At 57.5% G+C, this 15,818-nt stretch overlaps 1 protein-coding gene across 1 annotated transcript in view; it reads right to left on the minus strand.

Moving 5' to 3' along the window:
• The window catches only part of CORO7 (coronin 7), a 182,763-nt gene that overhangs the window by 89,748 nt on the left and 77,197 nt on the right, over window positions 1-15,818 (minus strand). Inside the window, exons 8-9 of the mRNA XM_074965691.1 lie at window positions 13,604-13,690; window positions 11,660-11,742 (exon numbers count right to left, since the gene is read on the minus strand). Coding sequence (XP_074821792.1) covers window positions 11,660-11,742; window positions 13,604-13,690 — 170 coding nt within the window. The remainder of the gene's footprint in view (window positions 1-11,659; window positions 11,743-13,603; window positions 13,691-15,818) is intronic.

Genomic DNA, 15,818 nt, shown 5'->3' on the forward strand with positions numbered 1-15,818 from the left:
CCATTCTTCGCTGTCTGTCCTTGGACAGTCCTGCCATTCACACCCCTTCCCCAGCTCCTGCCTTGGCTTGTGTTTCAGCTGGGATTCTCTGCTCCAAGGGACAGAGACAGGGTGAGGCAAGGGACACTGGGCAAAGCCAGGGAGGGAGACGAGGTGTCATGTCCATAAGGGATTTAGAAACCCTCGATTGCAGATGCCACCACCCTGGCAGGAAGGGGGCGCCAGGCTCCACGGGGGTTGAACATCTGCAGCCCCAGGACAGCAAGAAGTGTTGTCAGTAGAAAGCCACCGGGGCAGCTGGCTTGTCCACAGCTGGAGGATTGTCTGCCAGCAGTGGAAGCGGCTCTCTTTAGGCCCAGCGAGCCGTGAGCCCTTTGCGACCCTCCCACCCTGCCACTCACAGAACTGCCCCGGGCAGGCCCCTCAGACTGGAAAGCCAAAGGCAGCCGGCAGGCTAGGGAAGTCGGGCACTGAGGAGGGAGAGATGGGTGAAGTTGAGTCGGCTCCCATACTGCCCCTAAGTGCGAGGCAGAACAGGAACTAGCTCAGTGGGGACCCGCGCTTAGTTCACTGAACACCAAAGCGCTTTGCTGCAGCACCTAGCACACTGGGGCAGTGGAGACAACAAGAGTGCCCCCTCCTGGGAGAGGTCCCCAGGCTGAGGCCCTAACCCAGTGCGCTGCTCTCTACTCTGGTTTGGTAACACCCAGGCAAGGGAACTGTGTAGCTGAGATACGAGTCCTGCCAACGCGGCCTTTACAGCAGCTGATGAACGGCAGACCCCGGCTGGGCATCTCACTTCCTATCTGCTGCACCTCCCAGACCTGGGCGAGTCCTGGAACTGCACCCTCTGCCAGGCAGAAAGCAGGCTCCCTCGCCCCGTTTTCTGAGTGTACGATTTTCTTTAACTTGCTGCTCCTAATGCCGTTTCTGAGCTGCGCTGATTGTTTCCAGGGGCCCCAGGGGGCTCCCAGCGAGTGGTAGGTGCCAAACTGGAATGCAGAGATATTGGCTTCAGGTAGGTTTGGTGCTGGGCCACACTGACTGCTTTCACTCAGCAAGCCATCTGCAACTCAGCTGGTGCCAGACCAGGCAGAGAGTGGGGCCCTAGCCACAAGAAGGGGCTGCTGTGTTTCACAGCCCCCTGAGTTACCGGGGCGGGGGGGAGAGACAAGGAGCTGCCCTCCCCTAGGGGGCTGCTGATGTCACGTTACACACAGGCCCTGCATTTTCACAGCTGCCCATACACCCCGCATTGCCACGCAAGAGGAAATGCCTAGCAGCAGCAGCGCACAGGCAGGCAGGAGAGCAGGGAGTCTTGGGACAGCAGAAGGCAGGACAGACCTGCACTGAGAATAGGACCCATGGATCTGCGGGGTGAGGCCGCCCTCCCCCACCTGGAGCCTCCCACCAGGCAGGACTGTCATGGCAACCCCCCCTCCCTCCCCAGTTCCTGCCAGTGGTGCCACAGTGCTGGGGTGCTCTGCTCCCAGCTCTACACCACGCTGGTCCTTATTCTGCTGGGGGCAAACCCTCCTCCCCACGCAAGTACCCAGTGGCTGGCTCCCAGAAGAGGATTTAACAGGCTAGGTATTCAGTGCTGCAGAGAGGGCTGTGGCTGACTCCCGGCCCTGAGCAGATGGGGGAGGGGGCGGTACCACAGTTATGAAACCAAGGGCCCAGCCACACACTGCCATTAAAATGTCCCACAGTCTTCCCACAGGAATAGGGACGTTAACTCCAGGGACCTGGACAAAGATCCTCTCCCTAAACTCCCCCGGCTACCGTCTCTTCCCTCATTTCCTGGGCTAAGCTGTTCTGTAGCGTTCCTAAACGCTGTGCTGCATTCCACCCCAGAGATGGCTGCATGACAGTGGGGAGCAGCCCCTCTTATCCTGACAGATCCCAGCGCAACGGAGGCCATTTGACTTCCGGCAGGGAACAGGCCACGTGTGCTAGTGCAGGCAGACCTGGCCATTCTGCCAAACTAACTGCTAATCCCGGCCACATTTTATGGAGCCCCTTGTACCAGAGCAGGTTGGCCAACACTAACCTTGGGTGAGGCAGCGCCAGGGCCAAGGGGAGAGCAGGAAGTTGGGCTGTGGCGAGTCAGGCAGCGGTTTAGACACTACACTTGCATCAGGGCAGAAGCTGGTTTGTTGCATCAGCTGCCTTGGAGTGATGGGAGGAGAAGAAAACCTGAGCCACGCCAAGTCAGCCGGCGCTCCAGGCCCTGCAGTGCCCGCCTGCTCCCTCTCCCAGGGTTAATCCCGATCTCTGCCTGCAGAGCCACCAGGCCCTGGGCTCCATTCCAGAGCAGGTGGCTGTGCTACCACGCCCAGTGCTACCACCAACAGGGGGTGCTGCGACGCTGGTGCGAGGGAGGCTGGCTTTACAATGGGAAAGAAACTCTCTAGGCTGGGGGGCAGGGGAGGGGCCGGAGCATCCCCTAACACAAGAACGTCCCAGCTACTGGGCCTGGCCTGTGACAGCGCTTCCCTGTTCCTCCAGGTCGGTGCCAGTGAGCTCGGAGGCAGGAAGGTAACAGGCTCCGTTCCCAGAGTCTAGGGTCAGCAGGCCCTGCAATCTAGCAGAGCTTTTCTCACCCGGAGCAGGAGGCTCGCAGAGCTTCCCGAGGGCGAAGGCAGACACCGCAGCGCATGAGTCAATTTGTTGGGACAAAGTACTGGAAAACAGAGCGCGGGGAGGACTCCTGCCCTGCCCCCGGGAAACAGGCTAGGTCGGAGCCAGCAGGGCTCTGGCTGCGCTAGCTACAGCATGAGAGCTCCAGCACGACTCAGGGGCCAGAGGCTGAGCCATCCAAGGCCTCATGCACGCTGGAGGGAGGATGTTTATAGCAGCAGCCGGCCAGTCACTTCCTTCCAGCTGTGACGGGCCCTGGGTCCTGCCCTGTTCATGGATTCACCTCGAGCAGAGCTACATTCGCTCCCAGCATGCCCCTGTGCTCCAACACGAGAGCCAAGGAATGGCAGCTGGGGGAGCAAGCGGGTGGGCTCAGGGACCAGGGGCACAAGACACCCAGCTGGAACCCAGAGCCATGGGGCACCCAGCTTCATGCAGGACTTCCCCGAGCCCCACTGTGGCAGGGCTAAGTTTAGCAGTGACACACCTGGGTCCCAGGCCTGGCAGAGCTCCTGCACAGTGAAACCCAGCCCTGTTCTCCAGGCCCTGCCGAGGCCTCTTAACACTTCCCTCAAAAGCAAATAAGAGCTTCCCAGCACCCCCCGTGCCCATGCCAACTTATCCCCTCCAAGCCGCTTCCCTAGCAGAACAGACACACCCAACGCCAATGCTGCTCGACATTAGATTAGTGAGTGCTCCCTTGCCTGCTGGGCCCCGCTCCACCAGCCAGCACCTACCAGCTTCCTGGGGACCGGTGCACAGAGAAGAGCGGTCGGTACACAGAGCAGGCTGCCGCGCATAACTCATCGGCCCCCTCTGGCCATTGCCCCGAGGAGGGTTTCTGGGCTGCCCTCAGGCCATGCCCAGCCTGGAACCCCACAGAAGAGGACCAAGCCCTAGAGGGAGCCAGCTGCGCTTAGTGTTAGCCCCCTCGCTTCTTCCTCAAACTCTCTGGCTGGTGCGAGGAACCAGAGAGGGCTAGCAGTGCCAGGCAGTGGTTTCCTGGTTCCCTAAAGGAGGTGTCAGTCACTTCTTCCTGGCCTCACATACTCATCTCTGCCCAAGAGGAGCACACAGACAGTGCCCAGCGGACTAAATGGGCCACTCCCAGGGCACCAAGAGCTTTGGCCTGCTTCACACAGGGGCAAGGCTGGCCCCCTCCTGCTTCCTCCACCCAGAGTGACTGCCCCAAACTCCCAGTGACTAGCCCTGAAGAGAAGCCAGACAGTGTGGACAGATGGGGTCTCTTCACTTGGTGGCTTCTGAAGATGAACTGACCTTTCAACTGTGGTTTCCCCTGTCCCTGTGGCCTCCTGGTTAACAGTAGCCAAGGGCACTTCATGAACCAGGGCCATACCTGAGGAATCCTGGGCCCTGTGGTTGGGAAAGGGCTGTGGGGCACTTTCCTTGTTGTGCCTCACAGAGGCAGGGCAATTCCAGCTGATTTTCCTCAGCTAGCAGTAACTAAACCAAGGAGAGCACAGGGAGAGAGCAGGGACCCACCCAGAACAGCACCTGCCCCCACCTGGATCTTCACTTGGGAGGAAAAGACTCCAGCAAATTTCACAGGAGAACCAATTGCCCTGAGGGAAAGAGGCTGGCAGGACACAGTGGCTGTCCTGTTGCTCACCAGACGAGTGATCTAAAGAACTCAAAGCCACCTCACAGGGATTTTACAATTACAGGTGAGTAAGCCTAACGACAGTACCAGGCACTTTGGTTGGAACTATAGTAAAGAACAGAATTGTCAGATGCATAGATGAACATGATTGTTGGGCAAGAGTCAACATGTTTTTGTAAAGGGGAATCCTGCTTCACCAATCTACTAGAATTCTTTGAGGGGGTCAACAAGCATGTGGACAAGGGTGAGCCAGTGGACATAGTGTACTTGGATTTTCAGAAAGCCTTTGACAAGGTCCCTCACCAAAGGCTCTTAAGCAAAGTAAGAAGTCATGGGATAAGAGGGAAGGTCCTCTCATAGATTGGTAACTAGTTAAAAGATAGGAAACAAAGGGTAGGAATAAAAGGTGAAGTTTCAGAATGGAGAGATAAATAGCGGGGTTCCCCAGGGATGTGTACTGGGACCAGCGCTGTTCAACATATTCATAAATGATCTGGAAAAAGGGGTAAACAGTGAGGTGGCAAAGTTTGCAGAGGATACAAAATTGCTCAAGATAGTTAAGTCCAAAGCAGACTGTGAAGAGTTACAAAACTGGGCAACAAAACAGCAGATGAAATTCAATGTTGATAAATGCAAAGTAATGCCCACTGGAAAACATAATTCTGACTGTACATGCAAAATGATGGGGTCTAAATTCACTGTTATGACTCTACAAAGATATTGGAGTAGTGGATACTTCTCTGAAAATATCTGCTGAATGTGCAGTGGCAGTCAAACAAGCTAACAAAATGTTAGGAACCATTAGGAAAGGGACAGACAATATGACAGTGAATATCACAATGCTACTACTACATCAATCCATGGAACGCTCACACCCTGGAGACTGCGTGCAGGTCTGGTCACCTCGTCTCAAAAAAAGTCATATTGGATTTGGAAAAAGTACAGAAAAGGGCAACAAAAATGTTTAGGGGGATGGAACAGCTTCCATATGAGGAGAGATTTAAAAGATTGGGATTGTTTATCTTGGAAAACGGACGACTGAAGGGGGATATGATAGAAGTCTATGATATCATGAGTGGCGTGGAGGAAGTGAATAGGGAAGTGTTATTTACCCCTTCACGTAACACAAGAACCAGGGATCAGTCAATGAAATTAATAGGCAGCAGGTTTAAAACAAACAAAAGGAAGTATTTCTTCACACAATGCACAGTCAACCTGTAGAACTCCTTGCCAGGTGATGTTGTGAAGGCCAAAACTATAACAGGGCTCAAAAAAGAGCTAGATGAGTTCCTGGAGGCTAGGTCCATCAATGGCTATTAGCCAAGATGGTCAGGGATGCAACCCCATGCTCTGGGTGTCCCTAAACCTCTGACTGCCAGAAGCTGGGACTGGATGACAGGGGATGGATCACTCAATAATTGCCCTGTTCTGTTCACTCCCTCTGGGCACCTGGCACTGGCCACTGTCAGAAGAGAGGATACTGGGCTAGATGGACCATTGGTCTGACCCTGTGTCTGTTCTTATGATATTAGCTTTCACCTAGTGCACGGCTTGCCCAGCTCAGTTCAGTGGGGAAAAGGATTCCACTTGGACCTTCAGGCAGCAGAGAATTTTGTAAGGATATAGCCAGTCATAGAGTCCCCACACAGCTCTGCCGAGGCCCCTCAATCCCAACCTGAGGCCCCCCCCACTATCCTAGCCCAGGCTCCCCACATAGCTCTGCCGATGCCCCTCAATCCCAACCTGCAGCCCCCCGCCCCACTCCCCACTATCCTAGCCCGGGGCTCCCCACACAGCTCTGCTGGTGCCCCTCAACCCCAACCCACAGCCCCTTGCTAGCCCAGCCCTGGGCTCTCCACACAGCTCTGCCAGTGCCCCTCAACCCCGACCCGCAGCCCTTGCTAGCCCAGCCCTGGCCACTCTTGAGCAGAGACGCTGGACAGGTCACAGCGTGAGGTAGTGGTGTGACGTGGACAAGCCAGCGCTACCCTGAGACACCAAATCCCATTTCATGGGCAGCCCAGGCAGGCCAAGAAGCTGGCTCCCTGAAGGCACGAAGTGGGTGCAGCTGTGTGAGCCCCCCCACTTCAGTCCATCACAGGCCACCTACACGGAGGCCCCTCCAGTCCAGTCACTGACTGCAGCTAGCACCTTGTCTGCTCAGCCCTTGGCACCGCGGACCCAGCACCAGCCCAAGGAGGGGCCTTAAGCCGGGGGTTTTCAGCAGAAGAAAAACAGCATTTGCTTATCACATTTGCAAGTAACAAGCCAAAACCCTGCACTGGTTTGTCATTTCAAAGAGATTTAGAGGGAGAGGGGGAGGGAGGAATGGAATCTCGCCTTCCTATTTCAGCTCAACTGCTCTGCTTTCTAAAAACACCCGTCCCTCCCTCAGTTCTGCAGTGTGCATCCCGGGGGGACAGAGCCCCTGGTTTACCCCTCTTTAATCAGTTCGCCTCCTGACCCCTCAACTGCTCCCTCCCCCCAATTCTTTTTATCACCTCTGATTTCGATACTGCTGTGCCCCTATGAACCCCTGAAGTGACACACAGATAAGAGCCGTGCACACAGCCTGCCAGTCACATTCCTCCAGCGCAGATAAAGCCCAGCAGCCAAAATAATCCCAGCCTGCAAAAACATAGCCGTGGAGCTGGAAGGCACTTCTGGATCTAATTTAGAAGCTGAATTCCAACCCGCCCCTCAGCTGCCTTCCTTAGCGATCCACGTGCGCACACTAGTAGGGGCTGGGGGAGGCCTCGCCCTTTGTGCACTGGGCTTGCTGGATTCTAAGTACAGATATTAGATCCATTCTGCACAGCAGCAGCGGGTCTGGATTGAGGATTACTAGGGCTCATAAATCCAGAGTGGTTCTAAAGGGCCTTGAAACAAGGATCGGTTTAGGTGCAGAGGCAGATTTCTGGGGTCAGCAGCCAAAGGAACATTCAGAGATCTTTATTAATGCAAATTTCTTGTACTAAGACGAGCTCCTTAGCCAGATCTGCAGTTGACACAAACAAGCGACCCTTTACTGGGATGTGAGTTCTCAATGGGGTGTTGTAGAATAAGGACTGAGCAATAGAATACACAAAAGACAGCAGTGCCCAGCACCCTTGTGCGTGCGGGTATGTGACATCCCTGGGTGCCCGCAGGAAGCACTCCAGGGTGTGCAAGGAGGATGCCAGGCAGCCAGCTGAGCGACAGTAGCAATAGCAGGGTGCCCAGTTATGCTGGGCATGGGGAGCAGAGGTTCCAGCCACCCCAGCAGCACAGAACAGCCTGCAAGGGGAGCGGTGCTTTCCAGGAGGTAACTGGGGAGAGGCCTCGCTAACAGCATCTTCCAGCCGCTGGCTGAGCTGTGAGGTGGCTGAGCCAGCAGCTCCTGACATTTCTGGCCCTGTGCGCCAGGACCCAGCTTCCTGATGGGCTGTGCAGACACCTGGCAAATTATGGGCTTCAGTGTGATTTTGGAGGGCATTTCCTTCCCTCCCTCCTGCTGGAGCCAGGAGGTCCCTCGGAGCAGGAACCTCGGTGCCATGCTCTCTCACCAAGCTATTTCCTCTGGCCACTCCAAGGGGCGGGAGACGCCAGCATGGGGGTGACAGGAGGTCTCCAGGCAGCAGGCGAGATCAGCCTGAGCGGTGCCCGTTCCTACAGCCTGGCACCTACAGTCAGCACCCTCCCAGCGCCCCCTTGTGTTCCTGCAGGGAGCGGCGGAGCTGGCTCTGACAATGACGGCGATCCTCACTCAATTAGCCAAAATCCAAACATTTCCACCCGTTCTAAGTCGCGCAGAATGATTCTCCACTTCCAGACGCCACTCCTCGCACGCCAAGGGAGGCTGTCTAGAAAGAGGGCCCACCAGACCCATAGAGCACAAAACAGCTATTCTGATTGTTTCAAGCATTAGTGGATGTTTTGGATCTAACCTTCCTCCAGCTTTGGGCGCCCCAACCCAAAGCCTTGGACTCCCCAATGAGACCCACAACACCGAACGCACCCAGCTAATTTAAAGATGAGTGTTAACTCTGAAGTGTGATGATGACCTTTTATGTGTCAGCTATTTCACTGCTGATCAAAGCACACAAGAAAGGAGAGACCATCTTTGGTTTGCTGTGAGAGGCAGCTTGAGTTCTCGAGTGCCCTGGCTTGTGGGTGGAGCCTGGGCGAGCAACCCCCATATTTCTGACCCCTGAATTCAGGGAAGGGATGATTTGCTGTGCAGCCTCTCCCGTCATCCCCTTTAAGCACCTGCAGTGAGATCTGCCTAGAACAGACACGAGGGATGTAGTGTGGGGGAGTTAGAATGACGGGAAGTGAGAGAGATGAATGGGAGAGAGTGAGATCACCTGAGACCAACGCCCAGACTGAGACAGAGCCCCCAGGAATGGTCACTGGGTTGACACAGCAAACAGCCCAAGTCTTACTGCCCTGCACCCACCTTTTCCCTCCTGCGCGGTGGGGCGGGGGAGAGCTCAGCCCGAGGGCCCGTTCTTCCTGAAGAGCGACGGGGGCAGCTCCCAAGGTGACCCGTGCCAAGTGATGACTGATGGATGCACCCCAAACGTCTGTCAACAGGAGGGAGAGTCCAGCCATGCCTTCCCCACAACTCCCAATCCCCACAGATGCCTCAATCAAGGCTGGAGCCAGCACCCGCTAATCATTGTGCTCCCAGGGCTGCCTCCCATCCCGGCCAAGGCAGCAATGCTGTGCCCAGGAGATGCAGGGAGGGAGCAGGGAGAGCCACTGCTAGGGGAGGAAGTAGGATGATCCTATGCCGCTTGTGTCAGGAGCTGCCTGACAGATGGCAGCCCTTGCCGCTGTGCTGTGCTGGCGGAAAGCTGCCAGCATGGGGGGGGAGAGGGGGCTGAGCTAGCCGCCCTCCTTTGCAACGCCAATTCACCACCCCACCCCCGGTGCCAGAGCCGAGTCTGCCCTGGCTCCCCCCACGCACGACAGGCGCGTCTGACCTCTCCTGGAATGGGCACTGTGCCAGGCAGCACCCGCCGTGATCAGCTGTATGTACACTGGGGGCTGCCCCGGGACACACTACCTTTCCCCTCTGCTGCAGCCAGCCCCAGTCATTGCTATCCCAGACGCGGGGCGGGTACTGACCAGCATCCAGACACAGCCCCATGCTGGCCATCCTCCAGCCACTGAAGATGGCAGAGTCTAGCACACTCAGGCCCAAGCTCCATCCTAAGCATGGGGAGCGGAGGGAGGGGGAGATACTGTATCCATGCCAAGATTCCAAGGCCAGATAGGATCAATCTGACCTCCTGTAGGACCCGGGCTGTTCACCTTTGGACTGTGGTCCCTGCAGAGGCTGAGACTGGTGAGGCATGGTGCCAGATGCCTCGGCCTGCCTAGCACCCATGACCCAGCTCCCCAGCAGCCTGGGGTAGAGGAGCACCCAGCACGGCCTGGGAGGCCTGGCTTGGAGTGAGCAAGCGATAGAGAAATAAACTCAGACGTGTACCCAGGGGAACCCCCCACGCTCCTGCCTGACTCTCCGTCTCCAACTTCAAACAGGGGAACAAATCCTGGATCTACAGGCAAGGAGCTACAGGGTGCCCATCTGACAGCCCAGCCAGAAGGACAGGGAGGAAGCCATTACCACGGCCTGCTGGTGATGGAGCAATGGGAGCAGAGCAGATCAGCAGCCCTTGCAAGTCTAGATGGTCACCCAGGAAAGCGGAGATGTTCCTGAAACCCATGGGACCCAGCCCCTTGCCCATGTATGGCCCTGCGCACCAGCGGGACAGAGCAGCAGGGTAGCAAGGAGATGGCATGGGAGACAGGGTCTGCTCAATGGACCCAGTGTTAACTCAGAAATTGCAACTTCTCACTAGCACAGAGAGCCCAAGCGTGCAACCGACAAGCAAAGGGAAACCGACCAGCCCTGCTGCAATCCCTCATTTGGGGGCAGGGCAAGAGCTCCCCAGCCCCTCCCTTCAGGGCGGATTTTTCTCCCCCGCAGATGAACTTCCTTCTCTAATTGCTGCTCTCTGTAAGGCCATAAATCCAACCCAGCGTGGGAGAGGTCACGCCAGGCTGAAGGGAGCACAGTCACCTCTGTGGTCCCGATGGCGTAGCCATCTTCACGGCTTTTTTGGGGAGCGCTGACCCACCCAGGCCACGAACGTGCCTTCCCAAACAGCCCACAAAAGCAGGTGTTGAGCAAACACCATGTGTGCCCCAAATCAATGCGTGTGCAGCGTTAGTGTCACGCCCAGAGTGCCGGCCCCAGAAACAGAGTGGGACACAAGTCACCGCGCGCTTCTCTGGGTGACAGGCAGACACAGTCCCACACAGAGAACAGAGCAGGGAGCTGGCGGTTTGGTTCACTCGCTCCATGGAATCTCCTTTTCTCCAAACATCCAACTCCCTGCATTTCCCAGACACCAGCACCTTCCCCCGGCTGAGTGCCCCACTGGCGCCACTCAAGTGCAAGGGTCACCAGTGACTCGAGCAGGGGCTCCCCGACCCTGCCCAGCATTCCCAACAGAGGGGGCAAGGGGTGGGCATCATCCCTAGGCACTTCCTCCAGCACTTCCAGTCGGACTGAACCTCGTGGTCCTACATAAGCCACTCGCGGGGCAAAGGGGAGAGAAGCCAGGCAGCTGGCTCCAGGGAATGGAGGACAATATGACTGCAGCCCGCTCCTGGAGCCCACTCTTCACCCCACACAGCTGGGCGTTGCCAGAAAAGGGAAAGCGATCGCACATCTGGAGCACTAGGGGTGGGTCATCGAAGGGGGCTGGGAGTACTGGGGCATTCCCAGAGGGCAGCCAGCATCCGCTCATGCCCAGTGCCGGCAACGCCAAGTTTACAAGCTACCGCAAGCATTTTCACTGCCTCTCGCGGCAGGGGGCTCTAGACACGGGTGGGCTGTTGGCCTGGCTAACACCACGCCCAGAGTCTGCTCAGGTCCCTTCATGGGCTGCACCAACCATCTTCTGTGCCCCCCCAACCCCAACGGTTCAACACCAACCCAACACTCCTTCCCCTTCCTGCTCCGGCAGCTTCATCCCAGACCTCCCACCTGGGACACCCAGCTCCAGGGCCTGCCACAGGGCCCAGCCTGCTTCCTGCAGCTCCCCCAACCTTTGTGCGTCCATCAGGCAATCGCCTGCCCCTTTCCAGCTGGGGCTGATCATCCCCTACCCAGGCCCAAGCTTCCAGGCTTGGAGGGGCTCTGACCCCAGGCTGGGAAAGGGGCTGGCTGCCTTGTTACAACGGGCACGTCTCACTGGTAACACCCCTCCTGGCTCGGCCAGATGCAAACCAAACCCCACACAGCACAGACCGAGCTCAGAGCCCCCCACCCCAGTAACCATCAGCAGCACGTCCCCTCACGTCACCCCCCAATGCCGGGACCGGGGGCCGCGCTCCTACCCTGGAGAGGTGTCCAGCGTGACGGAGACAAGCGAGCTGCTGAATCGCCGTGTGTCCCACAGCTTTACCTCACGCTCCCTCATCTGCAAGAGCAGAAAGACACATGCTTACTGGTTGTGTACATGTACACATACAGACACTCACACTCACAGATGCACACACACACGTGCGCATACAGACACACGTGGCCAGGTGCTGGGCTGCTTTGGAGGCAGTACTGGTGGCTGCTGCAGCCAGACGTGGCAATGAGGCGGCCCTAGAGGCACAGGCAGTCCAGCAGGGGGCCCTGGGGGCAGCCCAGTGAGATCAAACCAGACCCCTTCCCGGCCGGGGAGCGGCTTCCCCTGCCGCAGGCCCGCACGCAAACATGAGCAGCCGCCATGGAAGCTGCAGGCCAAATGGCGGCTGGCTTCGAGGAGCAGGGACTAGAGCCGGGGGGCTGCAGGGCTAGGGTTTTCATGCTGAACCCCCAGCAAGGGGACATAAGCAGGAGCCTTTTCGTGGGGTGAGACACCAGGGAACCACCCCCAACATGAGGCTCAAAGGCAGAGCGGTCTGAACAAAAGTGAACATGGGCGACCCCAGTGCATCCTGGATGGGCATAGGGGAGCCCTGGGCTATGCTGTGGGGGGAGCAGGCAGCAAAAGCATGCAATCCTCTTTCCCTTTCTAAAAGGGACAGGCAGCCTGGGCAGGCAGTCATGCACCCCCTTCCCCCCTGAGGAGAGGGGACCCCGATAAGGTGCATTGCATTTGTACTGCATTCAGGGGAACATGCTCCCTAGACAGCAAGGGCTTTGCCTGGAGGCCTCTCCCTACATCTGATCAGCCTTCACAGTCTGCCGCGGCACATGGCAGGCTCGGCCCGCCCAACAGGCACTGTTCCGAGAGGAATCCATCCCCATGGATTGCACTGGTAGAGAGGCATATACCCAGGGGTGAAGCCATCTTCAATGCAGCACTCAGTGGTGCCGAGGATGGGCAGTGGGGTCAGGGGGGCTGGGGGAGCTGAGAGGTGATGGAGGCCGACTCCAAGTCGTCTCTCTCGAGCTTGCCCCGGCTGCTGCTCCAGTGGGCAGAGGTGAGCCTGCTCCCCTGGGCTCACTGCTCGCTTGCATGCCACAGGTCGGGGTTAACTTCTATTCCCAATGGATTTTGTCACTTTCCCTAGCTCCATCCCGCTGGCCCAGGGGTTGCAAATATGGGCATGGTGATGGGTCAGCAGCTGTTGCGCTGTGCACAGGCCAGCGGGAGCGCTCAGATCCCGGCACGCAGGCTGCACCCAGAGTAACCGTCTGATACATGGCCCTGCAAGCAAACGGCTGAGCTCACAGGCTTTTGCTTGCACGTGGCCACTGGGGTCAGAGCTCAGCACTAGCTCCCCGCTCAGTGCACCCTGCTCCAACGCAGCATGGGCTCGGCCACGCTAGCCCTTCCCACAAGTCTCCTCCTGGTGTGCTCCAAGCAGCGCAGCTCCACACTGTGGCATATGGCAGAAGCAGGCAGCGCAGGGGAGTTGGGCATGGTATTGTCTAGCCCTGCTCAGAGCCCTAGTCCCCCTCAGATCTGCAGGTTCAAATCCTGGCAGGGTCACTTTGTCTCCTCATTATTCCCTGGTGGTGAGAGCTCCAGGCAGCCCCTCAGAGGGGAAATGACAAAGTGTCGGCCTGGCTGTTCTACTTGGCTGCTACCGCTGCCAGGGAACTTGTAAAGCCCAGGAGGTGGGCGCAGCGCTTTGCCAATATTGTGCTTGCTCTCGCTCCATGCAAGATGTGGTAGGCAAGCTGGCCTCCCCTATAGAACCAGCTTCCCCTCAAAAGATGTACAGCATGACCGGCAGGACCCACGGCACCATCTGCACAAGCTCTGCAGGAACAAGGCGGCGGAAAGCCCCAGTGAAGGAACAATCCTAGCTAAGGGCGCCGGGGCGAGCAGGGGGCCATACCTGGCTGAATCCTACTGAGAGGACGTAATCGCTGGTGTTCATCCAGAGCAGCCTCGAATCCTTGTTGTTTGCATGACCCTGGATGCTCTGAAAAACACAAAGGAAACCCAATGATCACTATTTGCACAGCACCAGGGGTGTGCAGAGCCGTGCTGTACAGTGACTGAAAAGGGCACCCCTGGGTCTAAAAGGGCACCCCTGGGTCTTTCCAGGACTCAGTTTACACCCGAGTTTGATCTGCCAGCCCTGCATAATCAGGCTCGGAACCAAGAGCCAGGCCGGGTTCCTCACATCTCGCTGAGCCCCACTAATGAAGTCTCTCCTGTGACCCTCACTGGGTTTGCACACACATCGCTGAGCTCCCCACGCAATGCTCCTGCTGCTGCATGAAGAGGACCAAGCCTCAGCTCCTTCCCCCGAGCCAGGCTGACCGCGCAGGCCCACGGGAGCACTAACGGCACAGCTGTGGGCCAGTTTGTGCCACAGGAAGGGGCCGGTTTCACACAGTCACCTTTCTGAGCAGAAAGTCGTTGGTCAGTCTAACTCGGGAGGATGTCCTACTCCCAGTGACAGGAGCACAGCTGGGCGCAGAGGGGCTGGGAAGCGCTACAGCCCCCACTCTGCACCCTGCCATCTCTGGTCGTGGTGCAGGAGATGGGGCGAGGGGAGGGGAGCACTGGCAGGAGGTTATGCCACACTGGCAGTGCAGTCACACAGCCGTGCAGCCCCTGCCCAGGGACATCTCCAGCCAGAGCAGTGCCGGCCAAGGTAGTGCAGCAAGGTAGGGAACAAAGGAGCTCGTTTCATCCTAGGACTCTGAAGATGGTATCTTAGCCCAAGCCCAATGCAAAGGCCTTTTCTACTCAGCCAGCCCCAACACACACTGGGCCCCAGGCATGACCAGAAGCTACAAAACCCTGTAGGTGGGGGGCGGGGGGATCTGAGCAAAGGCCAGGGAGTTAGGAACCCCTGCATCTCAGCCCTGACTTGCTGTGGCTTTGAGCAAAGCACAACCTCCGTGCCCCAGTTTCCCCAGTCAAATACTATTCCCCTAGCTCGCAGGACTGGCGAGGGATAATGTTTGTGTAGTGCTTTCAAGATGAAAAGCCCGAGTTAAAAAGCCTGTTTCTACTCTGAGAAGTGACTATGTGAAACGGCCCCTCCCTGCTCGCTTGTGCACACACCAGCTCACCTGCCCATCAATGCAACCGAAAACAGCTCTGTCTGCTTTGTCCCCTGTTGGCTCTGTAGGGCCAGCCTGGCTCTGGGGGTGGGGGGTAGGAGGGGCTGGAGTCTATAGGGATGGCAGAGACAAAGCCAGCTCAGTTGGTGCATGTGGAAGGGCAGCTAGAGCGTTCCAGAGCTCTCTCCTGCCTTCCAGCCAGTACAACCTGTGCAAACCAGGGGCATGGCCTGGGCTCACAGGTCTCAGGGAAGGCTTCCTGGGGTTCCCAGGCCACGAGGAGGGCCTCTCCACGCCCTGGCAGAGACCGTTTTTGTTTATTGCCAGTTGAACCCACTCGATCCAGAAGCAATGAGACGTGGACACCCTCCCTCGCCGCTGCTGCCGTTTCCAAAAAGTCCCTTTCCAGAGGAAGGGCAGAGGATTAGCTCTTGTTAACCAGCTCTGGCTGGCTGCCACTCGGCAGACGGCCCCCAGCTGGGCCCTGCGGTTATCCGCATTCCAGCAGGACGGATCAGCTGGTGCCCACCCCCATTACGCACCAGACGCTGGTTTCCTAGATGCTTATTGAGAAATTTCCAGTTGTAAAAAAACCCAAACCACTAATGTTTTAAGCACGTCAGGGAAAAGCAAAGGCCCCTGCCATGGCTAAGATGGGAATGCAACTTCAGGATGCTCCAGACACCAGAAGAGCTCATGCTCTCCCCCAGAGAGCTCCCAGGCCTGAACTAGCAATTAAGTAAGAGGCCGGCACAGCTCCATGTCATTACACCAAGCGGCAGCGAGCAGACGCCATTCAAATCCACCAGCCCCGCTTAGGCTGGGGCCATCATCTCTGCCAAGCAACCCTGGGCTGGGCGTGGTCCACGGATTTGTGCAAATGCCAGTGTGGCAGGAAGTGGGGTTGGCACTCTTCCACCTGAACTAGCTCCCGGACATGGTGTCCCGGGGCTGTGCTGCAGTGGGCCATGATTTACTCAGATGCAAGGTAGAGGTTGTGAGTGCCGGTGCTCAGAGGAGATCCCGGAGCCA

This window comes from Natator depressus, chromosome 10 (assembly GCF_965152275.1).
Source record: "Natator depressus isolate rNatDep1 chromosome 10, rNatDep2.hap1, whole genome shotgun sequence".
Classification (NCBI taxonomy): Eukaryota; Metazoa; Chordata; order Testudines; family Cheloniidae; genus Natator; species Natator depressus.